The sequence below is a fragment of the Arvicanthis niloticus genome, chromosome 29, assembly GCF_011762505.2.
Source record: "Arvicanthis niloticus isolate mArvNil1 chromosome 29, mArvNil1.pat.X, whole genome shotgun sequence".
Taxonomy (NCBI): domain Eukaryota; kingdom Metazoa; phylum Chordata; class Mammalia; order Rodentia; family Muridae; genus Arvicanthis; species Arvicanthis niloticus.
In genome coordinates, this window is record NC_133437.1 from 17,052,613 (window position 1) to 17,071,332 (window position 18,720).

Here is an 18,720-nt window from a genome sequence, read left to right on the forward strand (position 1 = left end):
CCATATAAAACCATAAAATAATAAGAAAGTAAGTTGCCAAATTTCTTTGGAATTAAATCTCAATGGGATTTATACAATTTCTGGGTATCTTGACTGACTACTAAAAGGTAGCAGCCAATATGCAGCTGGGCAAGCTTCAGCCCTGTACACACAGTGACTGGCACTGCCGTCATTGTCACCTGACCCATTTACATCCCACTGTTCTTGTTACCTAAGAGGTGGCCACTCTCCCTTTATTGCCCAGCAAGTAAATGCTTACTGGCTATTTACTTCATGCCTGGTACTATGGGATCTGAATACAATGACAAGATCCTGCTTTCTTTCATTTGACTCACGGGACGCTAGAGGGAGCCAGTGTAAGTCTGTGGGAGGGGATGACAGAAAGGCTGAGGGGAGAGTGTCAGAAGGAGCCAGGCAAGTCTCCTTCAGGTTTCTCCCGAAGCCCGAGGGACTGCCCTCGAGACTCCATTCCAAGAATGAAGAGGCTACTGTGTGAACGGAATGCAGGTTTTAGGGTGGCACTAAATAGAGTCACCCCAGAAATGACCTTTTGTATGGTTGTCCGATTGTCAAGCCTCAGAACCTCAGAAAAGAACACACACCATCAAAGCCTGAGCTCCCGTTAGAAACGACTGAGTATCAATCATGGTTATTAGAAATAGTCTCTTTATTTCCACATTCATATAAAAAGTTTTGATGTATTTGGGTTGGTAAAAAGAAAAGCCATGGTAATATAAAGAGAATTATAGGAAGTTTTAAAAAAGGTGTTGTTTTTGTTGTTTGGGAAGGCAGTTGTGAGATTGCTTCTTGGCTTACTTATCCAGGCGGTCGAAACTCTGGGTCTGGAACTCCTGGAAGTCTTCTGGTATGGTGTCTGCAACAAGAATCAGTTGGTGGTTAGTGAGGATCCCTCCATGCTGGAATCATGGCCACCGCAGCTGCATAGGCCTCCTGTAGGGGGCACTGTCAGCTCGCCCAAGACTCCCACAGGCTTGCAGCCATTTTCTATTCAGGTTGCTTTGTTGTAAATTGTTGGCTTAAAGCCCAGCAGGGCTTATTCATAGGCCTAGGGAAAATTAGCAGGCAGAGTGCCTTTTCAGGCTGTGATTATGTTTGAGCCTGATGAAAAAGAAAGCCTGCCTGTAAATTAAACTGACGGAATTTCTCACCGAACCCCTAACTCTAAACCATGCAGTTAAATTCTATGGGTTTCAATTTTCAGATTTGGGAAACAGGAAAAGCCTGGCTCTGCCTTTCTCTTGTGTTATGCAGGAAACATCAGGTTTTAATGAGCACGTGGTGTGAGCTTCAGGTTTGGGGGAGGATGTGTGTTACAGAAATAAGATACCGTCCTCTCTTGGTCACCACCCTGAACTCTTGAGAGACACTAAGCAAGAAGGTTACCATTGCAGCGGTACTTGAGGTTGGACCAGATGATGTTTTCTTGAGAGAAGCAGAACACACCAAGTCTGCCTCCACGCATGGTGGTGTCTATGGTGACCCCAGAGTCAGCCACCAACTCTGAGCCTTCATAAAACCGCACCCTGCAGAGAACACAGGTATCCATGGTGAGGATGTGGTCCCACTGCTGACTTACATACTTACCTCTTCATTCAGACATGTTGTTTTCCACTGACTCTAGCTGGTCCCTCCCCTGTGAGGTTAGAAGTTCACCAAGTGTCCACAGCTCCTTAACTTGGTTTTTAACAGGCCCGGCATGGTGTCAGGTGCATAGTTCCTGAATAGGTACTTGCTGGTGAGTTAAAATGAAATAGGCTCATGGACAAGTGGTTGTGTGGCTTCCCTGTCCTGTGAGTTATTTTCTCTGGATACTGTACCTGGAACCCCTGCTCACTTTTCCCTAGTCTAACTGATTTCACTGGTGGGCGCTCAGAGCCTTGATAAGCAGCTTTAGGCAGCTGTGGGGCAATTTCAGTTGTCATGGTAGCACTGAGGGACAGAAGACCCTGGATGCCTTATAATATCCAGGAGTGAATAGGCGAAGCTTGTCCTGCACGCCGTACCCTTGTGGATTGTCCTCTAGACATGGGGGAAGGTGAGCTGCACCTGGGAGAGGCAACAGTGTTTTACCCTGAGCATCGTCTTCTGCATTGATTTTAAGTTAAACTCAGTTCCCCAGGGTAAACCAAGTCATGCCTGAGCACACTGTTCTGTTAGAAAATTAAGAATCGGTTCACATATCAGTATTGTCAATACAATTGTAATACTTAATTCTCGGACACACTGCTCTGTGTTTAAATGCCACCTTCACCCAAGTCTAGGAATTGTTTCAAGGGGCTGTTTCCTTTGTCTTATGAGGTAGCTGTGCCCAAGCATTTCGTATTTGGTTGTATAGTAATCAACGCTTACTTCTCTGCAGTTTTAGGGTTCAGATGGACTATTCTAAAATCATATACATAGAGGGGTTATATTTTCTAGGATTTCATTTTGGGACAGAAAAGGCACATTGAGCTCAATCAGGTAAGAACTCTGGTCTCTCTGTGGGATGATGACAGATGACATAAGACCATGGAAAACAGAACATGAATTAGCTCTCACCACCTTATTTCTACTAGACACATTGATCTATCTGGTACCTTCCCACCCTGGGAAACAGCAATCCATATACCCCTGAACCTACCACACAAATATTGCAAGTCTAGGGCCTGAATATTGACTGCATTTCAACAAGAGCAGTTGAACAAACAAACAAAACAAAACCAGAAACAAAACAGCCCTATAAAGAAAGAGGCCATCACACCAGTCATGGGATGGACAGCTCACACTGTGCACACAGGATGGACAATTCACACTGTGCACACAGAATGGACGGTTCACACTGTGCACACAGGATGGACAGCTCACACTGTGCACATAGGATAGACAGCTCACACTGTGCACACAGGATGGATAGTTCACAGTGCATGCCAGGCATTGTGATGAGCACCAGTGAGACCCAAACCACAGGGGCTGCCCTTTTGGAATTTAGGACCCAGTAGTGAGGACAGATGGCAAGGGGCTCTGCTGTCAGTGTGGACTGTGCATGAGGACGGACCCCTGGGACCTGGAAGAGTCTCTGGAACGTCTGGGTGCCATCTCAGCTGCATCTCTTCTCTGCTGCCCCCTCATCAGCTCTTCTCTCACACTTCCCTGAGAGCACACCCAAGGCATGGCCTTCCCCTGAAGTACCCTGGCTCTGCAGCTTGGCCCTACTATCTAGGGATCAGTTAAATCCGCTGTCTTTGCCCCACCTTTCTACGAGTCCTGCCCTGAGGACTCTCAGGTTGGGACTGCTCAGGGAAGCAGAGATTCTGGTTTGGAGAGTATACCGAGTGCTTCCCTCCCCATCCACGGCAGAGGACCCCAGCCTACCTGATGTAGCCCACCTGGGGCCTATGCTGCAGAAACCAGCGGTAGGACACCTTGTCCTTCCAGCCCACATTCCTGGAGTCCTTCCACAGCAGCCTGACCTGGTCGCTGGTGTCCCCTGTGTGCCACAGGGAGTTTCGGAGATGTTCCCCTGGGCCAGTTTTAGACTTCACAGCCTGGACAAAGACATGAGGAAAATGTTAGGTCTGGATGCATGAAGATCCTTTCTGCCTCAGGCGTCTGAGGTAAATATGGAGGTGAATCCATGCTCACTGCAAGGCTACACAGTTTTATGCTGGCAAAAGCACAAACCTTCAGCGTCACGTCTACTGAGCTGGCCCGGCCCTGTGGAATTTAGCAGTGGGTGGCTCTATGCTATTCTCGTGTTCTTTTTCCTGATACAAGTCTGTTGCTCCACCTATTTGCCCACTGGGGGCTCCCAACAGATGTCTGGCTGTGGAAGTGTGCTTTCCGTCCTAGCAGGAGTGACAGAAGTAGCCCGTTGTCTCTGTATAGTCATCCCTTTGATTGAACACACTGGCTAGCTTTTAACACAGTCTGCCTCAGGTATGCCTTAAACCTTCCTGGCCTCTTTGACCCCACTCAGCCTGACATTTGCAGTATGAGTCACACAGGTTGAAAGGTACGGGTTCAACAGAAGGAAGGCAAGGTTGTCGCTCTAGGCTCCCTGAGCCAAGCATTACCACGATTGTATTCATTTCTCAGATTAACTTAGTGCCTTTTAGGAGACCTCTAAACTTAAAGGAAGGTGAAGGGTCCAGAAGAAAAGAAGGCATGGGGATCCAAACCGCCTTTACCTTGAGTTGAATACCAGGTTCTGCTACTGCGCGGAATGGGGTAGCCTGCCAGTATGTCTGCTCTGTCTGCTTCCACATGACCACATAGAAGCTGGAGCTGTCTTGGTAGCCAAAAATGAAGCCAGCATAGTCATCATCTGTCTGGGTATTTACATGGAAGGTCCCTTCAAAGTCAACTCCGTTAAATGCCGTGTACCCTGTGGAGATGAGATGCAATTAGAAAAGGCCACACTAACAGCTGGCAGAATGCTACACACACAGTCAGAGGCCCAGGACGTACCGACTGCTAAGCCAGGGTCACTGTTCATGGTCTGCACAATCTCCATGCCCTGTGGAGAGAGGGGAGGGAGTTCAGGACTTGAGAGGGCTGAGAGACTTGGGGTAACCCAGAATCTCAGGCACTGAGGTGACTGTGTATATATAGTCCAGTACAGAATAAGCATTGTTCTGTTTGATACTGATCTAAAGGAGGTGCGTGTGTGGCGAGATGTTTTAAAGAAAGCTCGGTGTTGTGAGGAGATGCTTTTGCTAATATTGTCATATAAGCTGACGTGATAAACCCCAAACCAGGAAGAATATGACATACATTCTGATGGACAGTGTGATGGCTAGTTTGTTTTGTCAGCTTAATCAATGTTCTATCACCTGGGAAGAGACGCCCGATGACAGACTGCCGAGGTTAGGTTGTCCCGTGCACACCCGTGGGGTAATTGTCTTGGCTATGTTAGTTGATGTGGAAAGACTCTGCCCACTGTGGGTGGCATCGTTGCTGGGTTTGGTCTAGGACTATATGAGCAGAGAAAGTGAGCAGTGGACCAGGCACGCATGCTTGCATTTCTCTCAGCTCGTGGCTGTGGATGTGATGTGACCAGCTCCTTCATGTGCCTGCCTTGACTTCCCCCAGACAATGGACAGTAACTTGGAGCAGAAACAAACCCTTCCTCCTCTAAGCTTCTCTGGTCAGAGTTTTGTCACAGCAACAGCAATGAAACGAGGTCCACTGTGATGTGCTTTGTGACTCTGGAAACTCTACTAACTGCTTTGCCTTCTTCGTCAGTGGCATACTTGAGGGCACACACAGTGGGTATTCTATTGGAAGTATTAGAAGCTAGGCTCATGGGTCACATTGCCAGGGCTCTTATTCCAGCCATCTCAGCCTCCTTCCGAAGTGCCACCACGAACCACCATAGAGGCTTTGGGGAGGGTCAACTTCAACATCCATGGAAAGTGTAGTCCCTCAAGACCATGAGGTGAGCGTGTGTCAAGAGAGTAGAGCCACATGGGAGTTGATGCCCTCCATATGGGGCTCACCATTCCCAGATGTCCTAGACAGAGGGCCTGAGTGGAACTGCTGCCGACATGACATGTAATGCATACCTGGTTCAGGACCACCCAGTTGGGGTCAATCTGGGCATCCCCCTCAGGGTCCAGGACCACAGTCTGGTAGGCCCTGAAGTCGGTCAGGGTGATCTCTGCATTCTCAGGACACACATCAATGCGATCGATGACCTGGTCCTGGTCGAAGTCAGCTTCACAGATATCTCCTACTCCATCATCTAAGGGGGAAGGGAGGAGGCAGGAGATCAGGGATGCTGAGGTTCACTTCTCAGTAGAGAAGGGGACTGGGCAGGGACAGAAAGGGCCAGGCTCCCACCTTTAGGCCAGGTTTTTTTTTTTTTTTTCAGAGTTAGGAGAGGAACATTGGGTTTGTTGAGTTATCTGGGTCATATTCTGGAGCCCTTGTGACAGCCAATCAGGCCACCCAGAAACCACATGGAGTTTCTTGCAACACCAGTCTAAAAGGTTGCCCCTTGTAGTGGTTTGACCTAAAGCTGCTTGCACTCTGATGCTGATTTGGGATCCCAAGACTGGTTACCCCAAAGACAGAGAGAGTCCACACAACACTGAGTGACCCTCCCCTCCCCCCAGTTAATCGTGATTGGTAAATAAAGATGCCAGCATCCAATAGCTGGGCAGAGGAGACATAGGTGGGGATGATGTTTTGCGGGCTTGGGAAGAGAGGATCACAAGGAGGGGAGGAGGAGGAAGAAGAACATGCAGGAGGAGAAAAGAGAGCAGCCATGGGATGAGAAAGAGGAAAACCTGGTCCTGATGCTGCCCAATTGGAGCTAGGAGCAGCCCAGATGAAACACAGTAAGCAATAATTCAGGGTAGATCCTAACAGCACGGAGGGCAGGCAGCTGCCCAGCTCTAGTGCTGCTTGGGGCTTATTGTAAATATAAAGGCTGTGAGTGCGTCTTTCTTCGGGGAACTCAATAGCCAAAGCCCAGGGCTCTGGGCTGGGATTTTTAATTTTTTTTTTTTCCTACAGCCCCCTAGCTCTTTCCTAGAAAGTTCTTATGCACACGTAGGCTCACCAGCTGGTAGATCTTAGGCCTGAGACAAATATCTAACATATGTCCATAGGATTATTGTCACCAGAATATTACTAAGAGTAACTGGTGTCCCCTATAAGAGCCTACAGGTTCATTCTGTTGGGCTGAGACGACACCTGAGACGCTGCATTTGCTCTACTGGGATGAGCCCTCACACCCGCCTCAGCTCGTATCTGACTCTGTGCACACGGTTCCTTACCCACCTAGTCCACACGGGCGTGTGGGTTTGTGTGTTTCTCTCTCCATGGCTCCCTTTCCCATTCCCAGTAGCAGGAACAAGGAAGACCAGAGCTGTGCTGAGGGCCTTTGGGGACCCAGCTCTAGCATGTAAGTGATCTCATCCCAGGCCAGCCCAGTTGCAGAATGCTGTCTACGGATGTCTACTGTCTATGCAAGCTGGATTTGAAGCAGAAACTGGTGGGGAGCAGGAAATCTGAGGGTCCCCTAGGGAAGTATGCATCCTATCATGTGGCTTCAGGGAGTCTAGCGCTGTGTGTCCCAGGCAGCCCTGGGCCAAGCATGCTTACTGTTGCTATCTTCCTGGGCTGGGTTGGGGACGAGCCTGCAGTTGTCTGGTCCAGGGGGCACCAGGTCTGGGATGCCGTCATTATCATCGTCATCATCACATTCATCACCGATCCCATCCTTGTCAGTGTCCAGCTGGGCACTGTTAATGACGGTGGGGCAGTTGTCTGTGCTGTCCTGGTGACCATCTCCGTCACTGCAGAGCAAAGATTAGTTTAGTACTGAACTTCTGCTCACAGCGGGGGTCTGGGTGGACTGTCAGCAGGCTGGGTTTCAGCAGGTCCTATCAGGCCTTTCTCTGATAAAGCAGCCTCAGAAACAACTACCCCACTTCCTTTGTGTCCTGAAAGAAGCCAGACACTTCCAGTTTGGGAAGATAAGAGTCTATTTCTATAATCTGTGACTCTGGGTGGCTGTCATCTCTAAAGACTGCTAGAGGATACCTCGCTCCAAGGAAGTGTGAATGTGTAAGGCAAGAGGCGTGGGGACATGTGTGAGTCCTGGCTCAGGTACTGGTGAGCAATGGCCTCAGGCATGATGCCGGGCCAGAGAGGTGCACATTTCTCATCTATAAGAAAGTGATACAAACAAGGCCCACCTCAAAGGGCAGCTCGAAGACTGATACAACTTTAAGATCTGTAAAAAGCATCTTCTAAGCACCTGCCTCTAGTAGTTAAGACCCCTGATGTTTTCTGTTACATTGTTTTTCATGATTCCCACCTCATGACCCTGTGAGGTTTCTCAGGATCTGAAGATGGCCACTCTTTTCCCAGAAGTGGGTGGACTGGTTATACCCGAGAGCTGACCCAAGGGACCCCTCAGGAAGCTTACTCTCTGTTCAACTGACTTTCTTCTTTCCAGATGAAGGGCCAACTGTGGGGTACAACTGCTCTGTCTCTTAGAGGACCCCCTCAGTCTTCTGGGACCTTCTATGGCTACCAGGGATCAGAGTGGATTCTCTTCTCACTCTGCCTCACTCAAGACATTTCCTGGCCTAGAAACTGTGTATACCTTCTATGGAGGACACAGAGGGAAGCCCTCTTTTTCATACGGGAGGCAGAGGGGCCCAGAGTGAGTGAGTTCAACATGGACACTGGAATATCATGGAAGCCGATTTTCTGCACCTTCTAGCACAAGAGTGAGCTCCTTGGAGCAGTACCGTTTGCAGAGAGAGCCCTGCCACCTCTGTGGAGAAACAAGTAGTTCCTAGCCCCCTCCTGGTGAGGCTCAAGATCACGGGAATTAAAATGTGGCAGAATGAGTCATTTGTTTTAGACAAATATCTAGAGGCTAGTGGGACAGGCTATTTTAGACATTTCTATAGATGGTAATCGGAGTACATGCTGACCGGCCACTAGGAACATTCTTGATGCACACCACACATCATTAGGGTAGTTGTCAAAGCGCTGTCCTACCTTATGCTCTGGGAGCTAGACAAGCAATGTCAGACTGTGTCACCGACAGTCTCTCCTGTGCTGCTGTACCAACAGCCACCATTTCCTGCTCAAGGGATGGTGGTGTGCTGAGGCTTGCCCTACATTACTGTGAGCTTTCACCTAACCTATGAGGTGTGGTAACTGTCCCTACTGTTCTGCTGAAGTAATGAGCTTCTAAGAGATTGAGGAAATGTTTGCCTTCTCTTGACTGGGATGCACACGGCAGTAAGGACAGAGCACGGAGAGAAGATGGGACCTTGCAGGAGCCGCCCTGAGCAACGCTGGGTGTGAACTGATTCTGCTGTAGTTACTGGAAGAAGAACTGCGTGCTGTCCTGCTTTGCTTTGGGGGATCCGTACCCTTTCAGATCTGCCCTGACCACCTTTTCACAAAGCACCCAAAGAGGGATGGGGATGAACGGAGCTAGGAGGGATGAGAGTGCAGATGCTTGGTGCTGAGGCGAGGGTGCGCAGCTATGCCTTCCTTTCTCCTTCAGCACCAGCTCCACTCACCATCCTGTTCTCGTTTCCTTCCTGATGGTGTTGGCTATGGCACTCCCGACCTAGCAAGTGCTTAGTAAACGCTTTATGGTTGAGCTGGGTCCCCAGCCCTCCCTGGTCCTCACGGAGGACTCCGTGTTGGGCTAGGAAGATCATCGGAAATGCTCTCACACAGAATACTTCCTCTCAATGAGACAGAAAAAGCATCAAGGACAATGAAAGACCGGTGATCTACCAGCAAGCCCCTCTGTTAGGGGGTGATGGACTTTTCCTCATATTATAGTAAAAGGGCTAACATCTAACAAGTGCTAGCTATATGACAGAAACCACACAAGGCACGTTTCCTGGGCTAACTCAATTTCATAACAGTCCATGAGCCCTCTCTCTCTCTCTCTCTCTCTCTCTCTCTCTCTCTCTCTCTCTCTCTATCTCTATCTCTATCTCTATCTCTATCTCTATCTCCTCCCATTTTATAGGTAAGAAAACTGAGGCACAGAGAGATTCGGTCATGAATGGCATCTGGCTATCTTACTCCAAAGCCCTCCTGCAAGGCTCCATGATCTGACTTCTCTTCTGAAATACGGTGTAAGTGCTGGGTGAAGCTGCCGCTGCTCCTCTCCTTGCGTAGCACTTTCAGGGAGGTACAGTGGCCCGGAACAAAGGTGGGCCTACTGTCTCCGTGGTACCTGATCCATCCACAGATCCTGGAGCACCCTGCCAGTGCAAATCTCTGACAATCCCCACTGTCCCCAGACTCCCGCCTGTTTCCATGTAGCCGGGAGGTGTGCCATACCTGTCTTGGTTAGTGTCACAGGAGTCCCCAACCAGATCGTTATCCACATCCGACTGCAAAGAGAGCAGAACGTGTTATTTACCACTGGGCCTGCACATATGGACTGCTCCCAGGAAGGCAAGCCTGGCTTATCCTCACTGGGTTTCAGGAATTGTTTCTCAGGAACCAGGCTAGCATAAAGCCGCAAAAGGACAACACCATATTGTTAAAATTAAAGGCATTTTCAAAAAAGCCCTTTAAACATGAAGCTTCATGGAGGGGCTGCCCACACACCAGCTGAGCTGACTGGGCAGAGTTCTGGGTGGCACACTGGCAGGCAGAGACTGGGTACTCTGGCTGGGTCAGAAGGGAGCCAGCCACAGGCATGGGTCAAACACAGCGACTCTATGTTGCTTCTGTACTTTGGAGTTGAGACGGGGCGGGGAGTGAGGCAGAGTAGGCAATGGGGACTCTCATCTGCTTCAGGGCTTCAGGAACAGACTGCTCACCACACCCAGGGATGCAAGCCGCAGGGGTATGGGAAGGGAAACAGCATACTGGGACTGAGCTCAGTCTGCAATGTCCACACATAGACTGAGGAACTAAAGAGCCATGTGATGAGGCTTGGGCCCATGTTTCTGTTTTCTTTGACATTCGAAACTTGTTTGGGTGTCATTAAGCTCACACTCCGAATGCCATCAGTGTTGTGTGCACGTGAGGTAATTCCTACGGGTCTCCGGAGTCCCCACCCTGACTCATCAGTGTGGCTGTCCATAACACTGGATCCTTTTGGTCCCATCGTCCTAAGGCCTAATGCATGTCATTTCCCCACGTGAGCCTTGATAGAATAGTAAGGAACCCACCAACAGCAGGGCTGGGTTTCTATAGATGCCGATCCTTAGTGAATCTTTGTACCAGGGAGTTCAGTCTGCAGTGTGACCCCCGTCTTACCAACCTGGTTAGGGTTACTGACATCAGGACAGCTGTCACAAGCGTCTCCGACACCGTCACCATCCCGATCCTGCTGGTCACGGTTGGGAACTCTTGGACAGTTGTCCAAAATGTTTTTTATTCCTGCAAAAAAAAAAAAAAAAAAAAAAGAATGGTACCTTGGGTCGGGAGAACGTCATAGGAAAGGGTGGAAAACGGAGACTTGTAGCTGCTGAGAGGTCAGGCTGAGGTGTCTTTTCAGACTGCACCATTGCCACAGGGCCATCTTTAGATGTAGAACCTTCAGGTGATCTCAAAATAGAGATTCTGGGAGATTCACGCATGAACAACTCTCCAAGGCAGCTATCCAATGAACTCTCATTTGTCTAAGGTGTTAAGGGTTGTGGCAGCATCCAGAGAAGAAGGCTATGATGATTGGGTAGGTTGACCCAGAGGACCTTGTGGGTGTCTAAATTTTAATGGAGATACAAGACCTTTGGGCAGTGGTGTGCATGAGTTGGGCCTGCGGCTATTGAATCTCTGTTTCCCGGTTTCATGTTCAATGATATTCGAAGTTAACAACAGTGAGAAGAGAAATATTATAGAAATGGACAAACACTACAAGTTAGGGTATTTAGTTAAACTGGTTTATCAACATACCACTGGAATGGAGTTGTTACTTTAGCTCACCCAAGATAAGCTTGGCCTTTAGGGGAAGTGTGTATAATCTGGAGGAGTGGATGTGTGTGTTTGAGGTGGGAGCATTTTTAAAAGAAGGTTCTTCTGGTGGTGTGGTATGTTTTCAGAAAATCAGTTTCTAGGCTGCCCTTTTTACAATAGTTGCCATATGTTACAAACACCATATTGAATAAAATGTCCTTCCTCAAGCTTCATGAGGCTTTCAGAGCTGCTCCTGGCATGGACCTCTCAGAAAGTCCCTGTGGTAGAGTCCCAGAAATGGGCAGAATAGCCACCATGACATACATCCCAGCCTTTCCCAAAGCAGGCAGGGGCTGGCCACATCTTCCTGGCCTGCTTTTAGGAGGAGCCAGGGTATAATGTTTGACCCTACTGACAACTCAGTTCTCTATTCCCATGATGAGGGGTGGGGCTGTGGGAGGGGCCAGGAAGGGAGATGCCCCGCAGACACAGCTCCGACAAGACACTAGTAGACAGTGCTCTCACAGAGCTCCTGCTAGTGCTACAAAGTACCAGAAACATCTAGGGTTGCTAGACCACCACACCTACCTAGGTCAGACTGAATGACAGGGAGGCAGGTGTCTATTCCTAGTCATGGGGAGGTCAGAGGACAAAGGAATTCCAAATAAAAGACTGGGCAAAGCCATCCTACCATCTCCATCCATGTCGTCATCACAGGCATCTCCTTTCCCATCCCCGTCAGTATCCTTCTGGTCATTATTCAGGACGGTCCGGCAGTTGTCACAGGCATCCCCAAAGATGTCTTTATCACTGTTCCTCTGGTCTACATTGTGAGTCAGGACACAGTTGTCCTAAATGGTGAGAAGGTGGGAGACTTATGGATACCTGTCTCACTGCTGCAGTCCGCCGGGTCTGCCTGTTTTATATTTTAAACACTCATGACAGGCGTGTTTAAGACAGAATGGGACACAGGACATAGCTGTAGTGGTGTGGGGACATGGGCATGGAGACTGAGGTTTGGCATGATTAGTGTCAGGGACTGGCTTCCACCCATCCCTGGTGTGTTTCAGTGTGCATGCTGTCCCGGCAAAGCTGGTACCTGCTCATTCAAGATCCCATCTCCATCTGCATCGTCATCACAGGCATCTCCAATGCCGTCTCTATCTGCATCTTCCTGGCCGGAGTTTGGTACATACTTGCAGTTATCCTGATGGGTGTGTGTCGGGGGAAACAGTTCAGAATCATATCCTATCCATCTGCTTCCTGTCAACAAGTATATCTGACCTCAAGACTGAGTTAGTCTGCCTGGCTTGGTTAGTGACTATTTTGTTTGCTCCACATGAGAGGCAGCTACTTTAAATATATATATACATATTTACATAGAAAAAGAACAACCTTCCCAAAGCCATTTAAAACATGGCTTTGGAAGACCACAGGGTACTTCTTCCCAAAGCATGCTTTCCTTACCTTCTTGCAGTTCTTGGCAGAGCACGGTAGTTCTTCATCGGGGTAACTGTCAATGTCCACATCCTTTCCACAGACATAGCCGTCACCGGCCCAACCAACACCACACTGCGAAGGGAAAGCCCATTAAGAGTCCTGGAACAAACACTCCCTAAGGAGGCAGAGACCGACTTCCCCAGGGGAAGGTTCAGGAGCCTCACATCCTGCGTGGATGGGATTTAACAATTCAGTTGTGCTAAGCATGGAGGACCATGCCTGCAATATCAGGAGACCCAGGAGGACAGGCAAGAGGATTAAAATCTGTTCAAGGTCATCCTTAGCTACATAGTGAGTTAAAAGCCAGCTTGGGCTATATGAGGTTCTGTTCTGCCCCAGAAACAAAACAAGGACTGGAAAGATTCCTTAGTCTTAATAAGGCATTTGCTGCACAAGCATGAGGCCCTGGTTTGGGTCCTCAGCACCCCAGAAAAGGCCAGGCATAGTAGCTCATGCTGTAGAGGTGGCGACCAGGGTCCCTAGGGTCTGCTGGCCAGATAGTCGGATAGTGAGCTCCTCATTCAGTAGAGACTCTGCCTCAAAAAGATATGGTAGGGAGGGATGAAAGAAGACAGCTGGCCTCATATGTGCGGATGCAAACTCCCCACACCCCAAAACTAACAAACAAAGCAAGAAAAACCTGAAACAATACATAGTTACGTAGGAACGGATTAATGACTCTAAAGTCCAAAGGCTCAAAGGGAGATGGGACAGGTAACATCCCCTCTGGCTCCTGTTCCTACGACTCAGGACAAGCACTGAATGTGCCTTGACGGACTCGATGGGTCTTCTGCTGGGACGTCAGGCTTCCAACAGCTTTGTTATGACTGACCATGTTGCCTCAAATCATTTCAGTGCATTTGTCCTGAGCGAGTACCAGTTCAGCTCATGGGATACTGGGTTCATAGGTTTATTTATTAATAAATAATGTGCACAGCTGTGTGCCCAAGAGTATGTATGTGTACCATGTATGTACATGTGCCCTGAGAGGCTGAAGAAGGCATGGGGTCCTATGGAACTGTAGTTAGAGGGACTTGTGATCTACACAAGTGTGTTGAAATTTTAACTCAGGTCTTCTGCAAGAGCAGCAAGTGCCCTTAACTGCTGAGCCATCTTTCCAGCTCCAAAGATATTTTGGGGGTCAATTTCCACCCAAAGAGGAAAACTTGAAGGTGCGTTATTTCTATCTATTCAAACAGAGGTGGCTCCCACTGGTGTTATCAGTGGTGGGCCTGTGTACCTCTCCCCATCCTCCTTTGATGTGTTCCCTTGAGCATCTGTTCCCAGAAAACCAACAGTAAGCATCACTGCCACAGGACAAGTGGAAAGTAACAATTTTGTTTCGGTTTAAAAAAGCATTTACAGTGTTGCAGGAAAGGACAGAAGGTTAAAAGTGTGTGTGTGTGTGTGTGTGTGTGTGTGGTGTGTTGTGTATGTGTGTGGGTGTGTGCATGTGTGTGTGGTGTATGTGGTGTGTGTATATGTGTGTGTAGTGTGTGTGCATGTGTGGTGTGTGTGCATGTGTGTGTGTAGGTGTGTGCATGTGTGTGTGGTGTGTGCATGTGTGTGTGGTGTGTGCATGTGTGTGTGGTGTGTGCATGTGTGTGTGGTGTGTGCATGTGTGTGTGTAGTGTGTGTGTGTGCATGTGTGGTGTGTGTGCATGTGTGTGTGGTGTATGCATGTGTGTGGTGTGTGCATGTGTATGTGGTGTGTGTGGTGTGTGTGTGCATGGGTGTGTGGTGTGCATGTGTGTGTGTGCATGTGTGTGTGTTGTGTTGTGTGTGGTGTTGTGTGTGTGTGTGTGTGTGTGCATGTGTGTGTGTTGTGTTGTGTGTGGTGTGTTGTGTGTGTGTGTGTTGTGTGCATGTGTGGTGTATGCATGTGTGTGTGGTGTGTGTGTGTATGAACTTGGGGCTGGTATCTTTACCTGCTGAGTCACTTCTCTGGTCTATCTGCCAATAGTTTTTCTAAAGCAGATTTTCCCAGCCTTTTTCTTTGGTCCTTAAGAAGACACTGCAAGGTCATCGTTGTCCCTTTTATACAAGAGTCACAGGAGCTCAGCCTGGGTTAGCACCTTGCTCAGGCTCTCAGAATTGGGAGCATTCACCTCATCTGTCCTCTTCCGACTCTGACCCCTTGCATTTAGCTAATGTGCACTTCTGAGTTCTCCCTTGCATAAAACCCGTATCCCAAGGTGCCCGTCAGCCAGGATATCTGATTCACCAAGGAGAGAGAAAACCCTTCCTAAAAGCCGTTGGGTGTGAGGTGGGGCTTGAGACCCAACTCAGGTGCAAGGAGTGAGGGTTGGGGACTAGTGGTGGGGAGGTGGGAAGATGGTTGTAGAGGTTAGGAGGGAAGGACAGAAAGAGAAGAGATGGAGACGGCGCAGAAAGCCAGGGAGGTACCAATTGCAGGAGAGGGAAATCAGACTTGATTTTCAACTACAGCTGAAAGGAGAAAGAGGGAGGAAGCTGAGGAGACTCAGGACCAGCAGCAGGGAACAAACCTCTGAGAACATCCCTGGTGCTCCCTACCTGTCCCCCTCCTCTGCTTTTCCTGTGCAGAGTCATCCCCACTACGCCTCCACCCCAGGCCAGAGGCTCCTCCCCAAAGCCCCATCCCACTCAAGGACTTCCACAGCTCGCCTTCGCAAGGCCTGGAAAGTTCAGCTGTGGGTCCGATTTGCTACTCACTTTAATGAGGAAAAAATTTCCTTTAGGAACAAATACATTTTTAATGAGCCATTTTCTGGCAGATTAAATTATTTTAGTAGTCACACCGAGTTTATTAATCCTTTACCATCTGTCGAAGTACCTTATTGCAAATTCAAAAACACATTAAGAGCCCCGTCACCCACCATCCCGGAGGAACCATAGATTTGTTCACAGAAAATGAGAATTTAAACACAGATATATCCTTGCTTTTCAATGACTTTTTAAAAAAGCATATATGTGTAATAACATGCCCAATTATCAGGACAGAGGGAAAGCTTGGTTCTTTTTCTTCCTCTGACATAGCACATTCCTACCTCAGAACCTGCACTAGATTACCAGTACTGCCTTGGAGGGCTGGCTTTATTATATTATGTTATATTATATTATATTTTTATTTATTTATTTACGTTTTCAGTCTTATTTTCCGATTTGATAAAGATGACCAGGGGAAAGTTTCCAACCAGAAAGAAAAGGCAGTCTAAGTCTGAGGTGGAATGTGAAAAAGATTTTTTTCTTTTTGAAAATTAGCATATTTGAATATGCTTTTCTATTGGATATTTTATTTATATTTCAGATGTTATCCCCTTGCCCCATCCCCCCCCCCGCCCAGGAACACCTTTTTCCATCCCCCCTCCTCCTGCTTCTATGAGGATGTGCCCCCACCCACCCCACCTACCTCCCCACCCTCGAATTTCCCCCCACTGGGTGTCCAGCCTTCATGGGACCAAGGATATCCTCTTCCACCTATGCCCGATAGGGCCATCCTCCTCTACAAATGCAGCTGGAGCCATGGGTCCCTCCCTATGTGCTCCCAGGCTGGTCGTTTGGACCCTGGGAGCTCTGGTTGGTTGGTATTGTTGCTCTCCTCATGGGGCCACAAATCCTTTCAGCTCCTTCAGTCTTTTCTCTAACTCCTCCATTGGGGAACCCATGATCTGCGAGCATACACCTCTGTATATGTCAGGTTCTAGTAGAGCCTCTCAGGAGACAGGTACATCAGGCTCCTGTCAGCATGCACTTCCTGACATCCACAACAGCGCCTGCCTTTGGTGACTGCACATGGGATGGATACTCAGGTGGAACAGTCTCCAGCCAGAAAGATAAAGAAGTCTAAGTTTGAGATGGAATGTGAAAGAGATATTAAAAAAAAAAAAAAGAAAGAAAGAAAGAAAGAAAAAGAAAGCAGGGTTTCCCTGTGCAGCTCTGGACAGCCTGGAACTAGCTCTTTGAATAGACCAGGCTGACCTTAAACTCACAGGGATGGGATTACAGGTGTGCACCTCCACACCTTGCCCAGAAGAGGGAAGATGTTTCAGCTGCTCAGCTGCTCAGAGGGACTCACCATGGTCATGGCAGCATAGGCTGAGGCTCGCCTACTGTGCGCCTGGAGCCCGTAACAGAACGAAGCAAGCAACTGAAGCCAGCTGAGATGTTAGTGCCTGGGACCCCTGAGGACTGTGACCCTGGAGTTTGGGAATGTGTTGTAGGAAGAAGGCTTCTTTATAAAGGGCTCAGCTAGGAGCCAAGGTACCAAGGATGGGAATGCGTAGGAAGACTGACCATTCATTGAGCTGTGCTTACGTCAGGGTCAAACTTAAAAGTGTCAACCGAGACAGGCACAGAATATACAGAATGGCTCAGTTAGGTTTCTGAGGTCCAGCTGACCCTGCTCTCCCCTTTCTCATCTCCTGGCTGATGAGTAACCAGCCACGTTGGCATCTGAATGGTGGAGCCCTTATGGGGCACCAACTCCCTATGACCTTCTGCGGAAATTTTGCCTAAAATGCCAGCAGCGGAGAGGTGGGAGAGCCTACTGTCCTCTCCTCCCACTCTTTCCCCTGCTTCTATACTTTCTGGCCCACCTATTGCTATTTATAACTGTCCTCACCTTTTGATGCCCAGTGTTAATCTAGTAGAAACTGGGGAGGGTTGTGCTTAGAAAGAAAGAGGGAAAGCCGTCAAGCAAACCAGGAGCTTACCACACAGGTCACATCCCCTTGCCGCTCCTCGATGCACTGCGCATGCACACTGCATGGGTTCTGCTCTGGGTTCCGGCAGCTCCTTTCAGTCTTGCATCCTCTGGTCTGATCACCTGTGTACCCTGGTTTGCAAGGCCCACAGCGATAAGATCCCTACGGAGACAAAGTTGAGATGATAAGGCGGAATCCAGCAAAGATCATTGGTCTTCGCTTAGTGGTACCGGGACTGAGCATAATGACCCATAGCTCTCTGCTCCCGGGCTCCCGGGCTCCCGGGCTCCCGGGCTCCCGGGCTCCCGGGCTCCCGGGCTCCCGGGCTCCCGGGCGTGTCTCATAACCTCCTGGGCATGATGGTGAATCTACCACCAGGCCGGAAGGTGCAATTGGCTACATAGCCATTCGAGAACCAGGACTGAAGGTGGAGAAGGCTAGTCACTCATTCTTTTCACGGCCTCCGCTTTTTTTGTCTTGCCTACTCCTTCATCTTGGGGTTCTCTGGAGTTCTATCCACTGCCCACTTTTTCTCTCTGGGTAGCTTCTGTTATAACCGCTATATCAAGGTTTCCCAAATCCATTTGTGCAGACAAGCTTTGACCTGGGCAAAGGCTAAAATGTAAGTACCATCATGTTCCAATGAGGTAATAGCATCAAGGGGGTGTCTCAGGCGCTGCAGCGAGACTGGAAACCCAAGGCGGCGCTGTGTGGCCTCGGCGTAATTATACAACATAATTAGCCTGCCTTTCTCTCTCTCTCTCTCTCTCTCTCTCTCTCTCTCTCTCTCTCTCTCTCTCTCTCTCTCTCTCTATCTCTCACTCTCTCCCTCTCTCTCTTTCTTTCTTTTTCGAGACAGTGTTTCTCTGTGTAGCCCTGGCTGTCGTGGCACTCACTCTGTAGACCAGGCTGGCCTCGAACTCAGAAACCCACCTGCCTCTGCCTCCCAAGTGCTGGGATTAAAGGCATGCGTCACTACCGCCGGCTAGCCTTTCAATCCATAGACTGGGCACCACACACTACTGCCTACTCAGAGGGCTCTTCTGGGAATGAAAGAATATGCTGACATCTATAAAGACTTTTACTTGAAAGGACATGAGGAAGTCAGGAATCAAACCGTTCTCTCAGA

General features: G+C 48.9%; 1 protein-coding gene across 1 annotated transcript in view; it reads right to left on the reverse strand.

The window, feature by feature from the left end:
• Positions 1-649: 649 nt before the first annotated feature.
• Thbs4 (thrombospondin 4) overlaps positions 650-18,720 on the reverse strand; it is a 43,206-nt gene continuing 25,135 nt past the window's right edge. The window contains exons 10-22 of the mRNA XM_076927143.1: positions 17,601-17,753; positions 12,874-12,978; positions 12,506-12,613; positions 12,098-12,257; positions 10,772-10,890; positions 9,838-9,890; positions 7,111-7,304; positions 5,565-5,743; positions 4,468-4,516; positions 4,188-4,384; positions 3,373-3,545; positions 1,405-1,544; positions 650-874 (exon numbers count right to left, since the gene is read on the reverse strand). Coding sequence (XP_076783258.1) covers positions 813-874; positions 1,405-1,544; positions 3,373-3,545; positions 4,188-4,384; positions 4,468-4,516; positions 5,565-5,743; positions 7,111-7,304; positions 9,838-9,890; positions 10,772-10,890; positions 12,098-12,257; positions 12,506-12,613; positions 12,874-12,978; positions 17,601-17,753 — 1,692 coding nt within the window. The 3' untranslated portion in view covers positions 650-812. The remainder of the gene's footprint in view (positions 875-1,404; positions 1,545-3,372; positions 3,546-4,187; positions 4,385-4,467; positions 4,517-5,564; positions 5,744-7,110; positions 7,305-9,837; positions 9,891-10,771; positions 10,891-12,097; positions 12,258-12,505; positions 12,614-12,873; positions 12,979-17,600; positions 17,754-18,720) is intronic.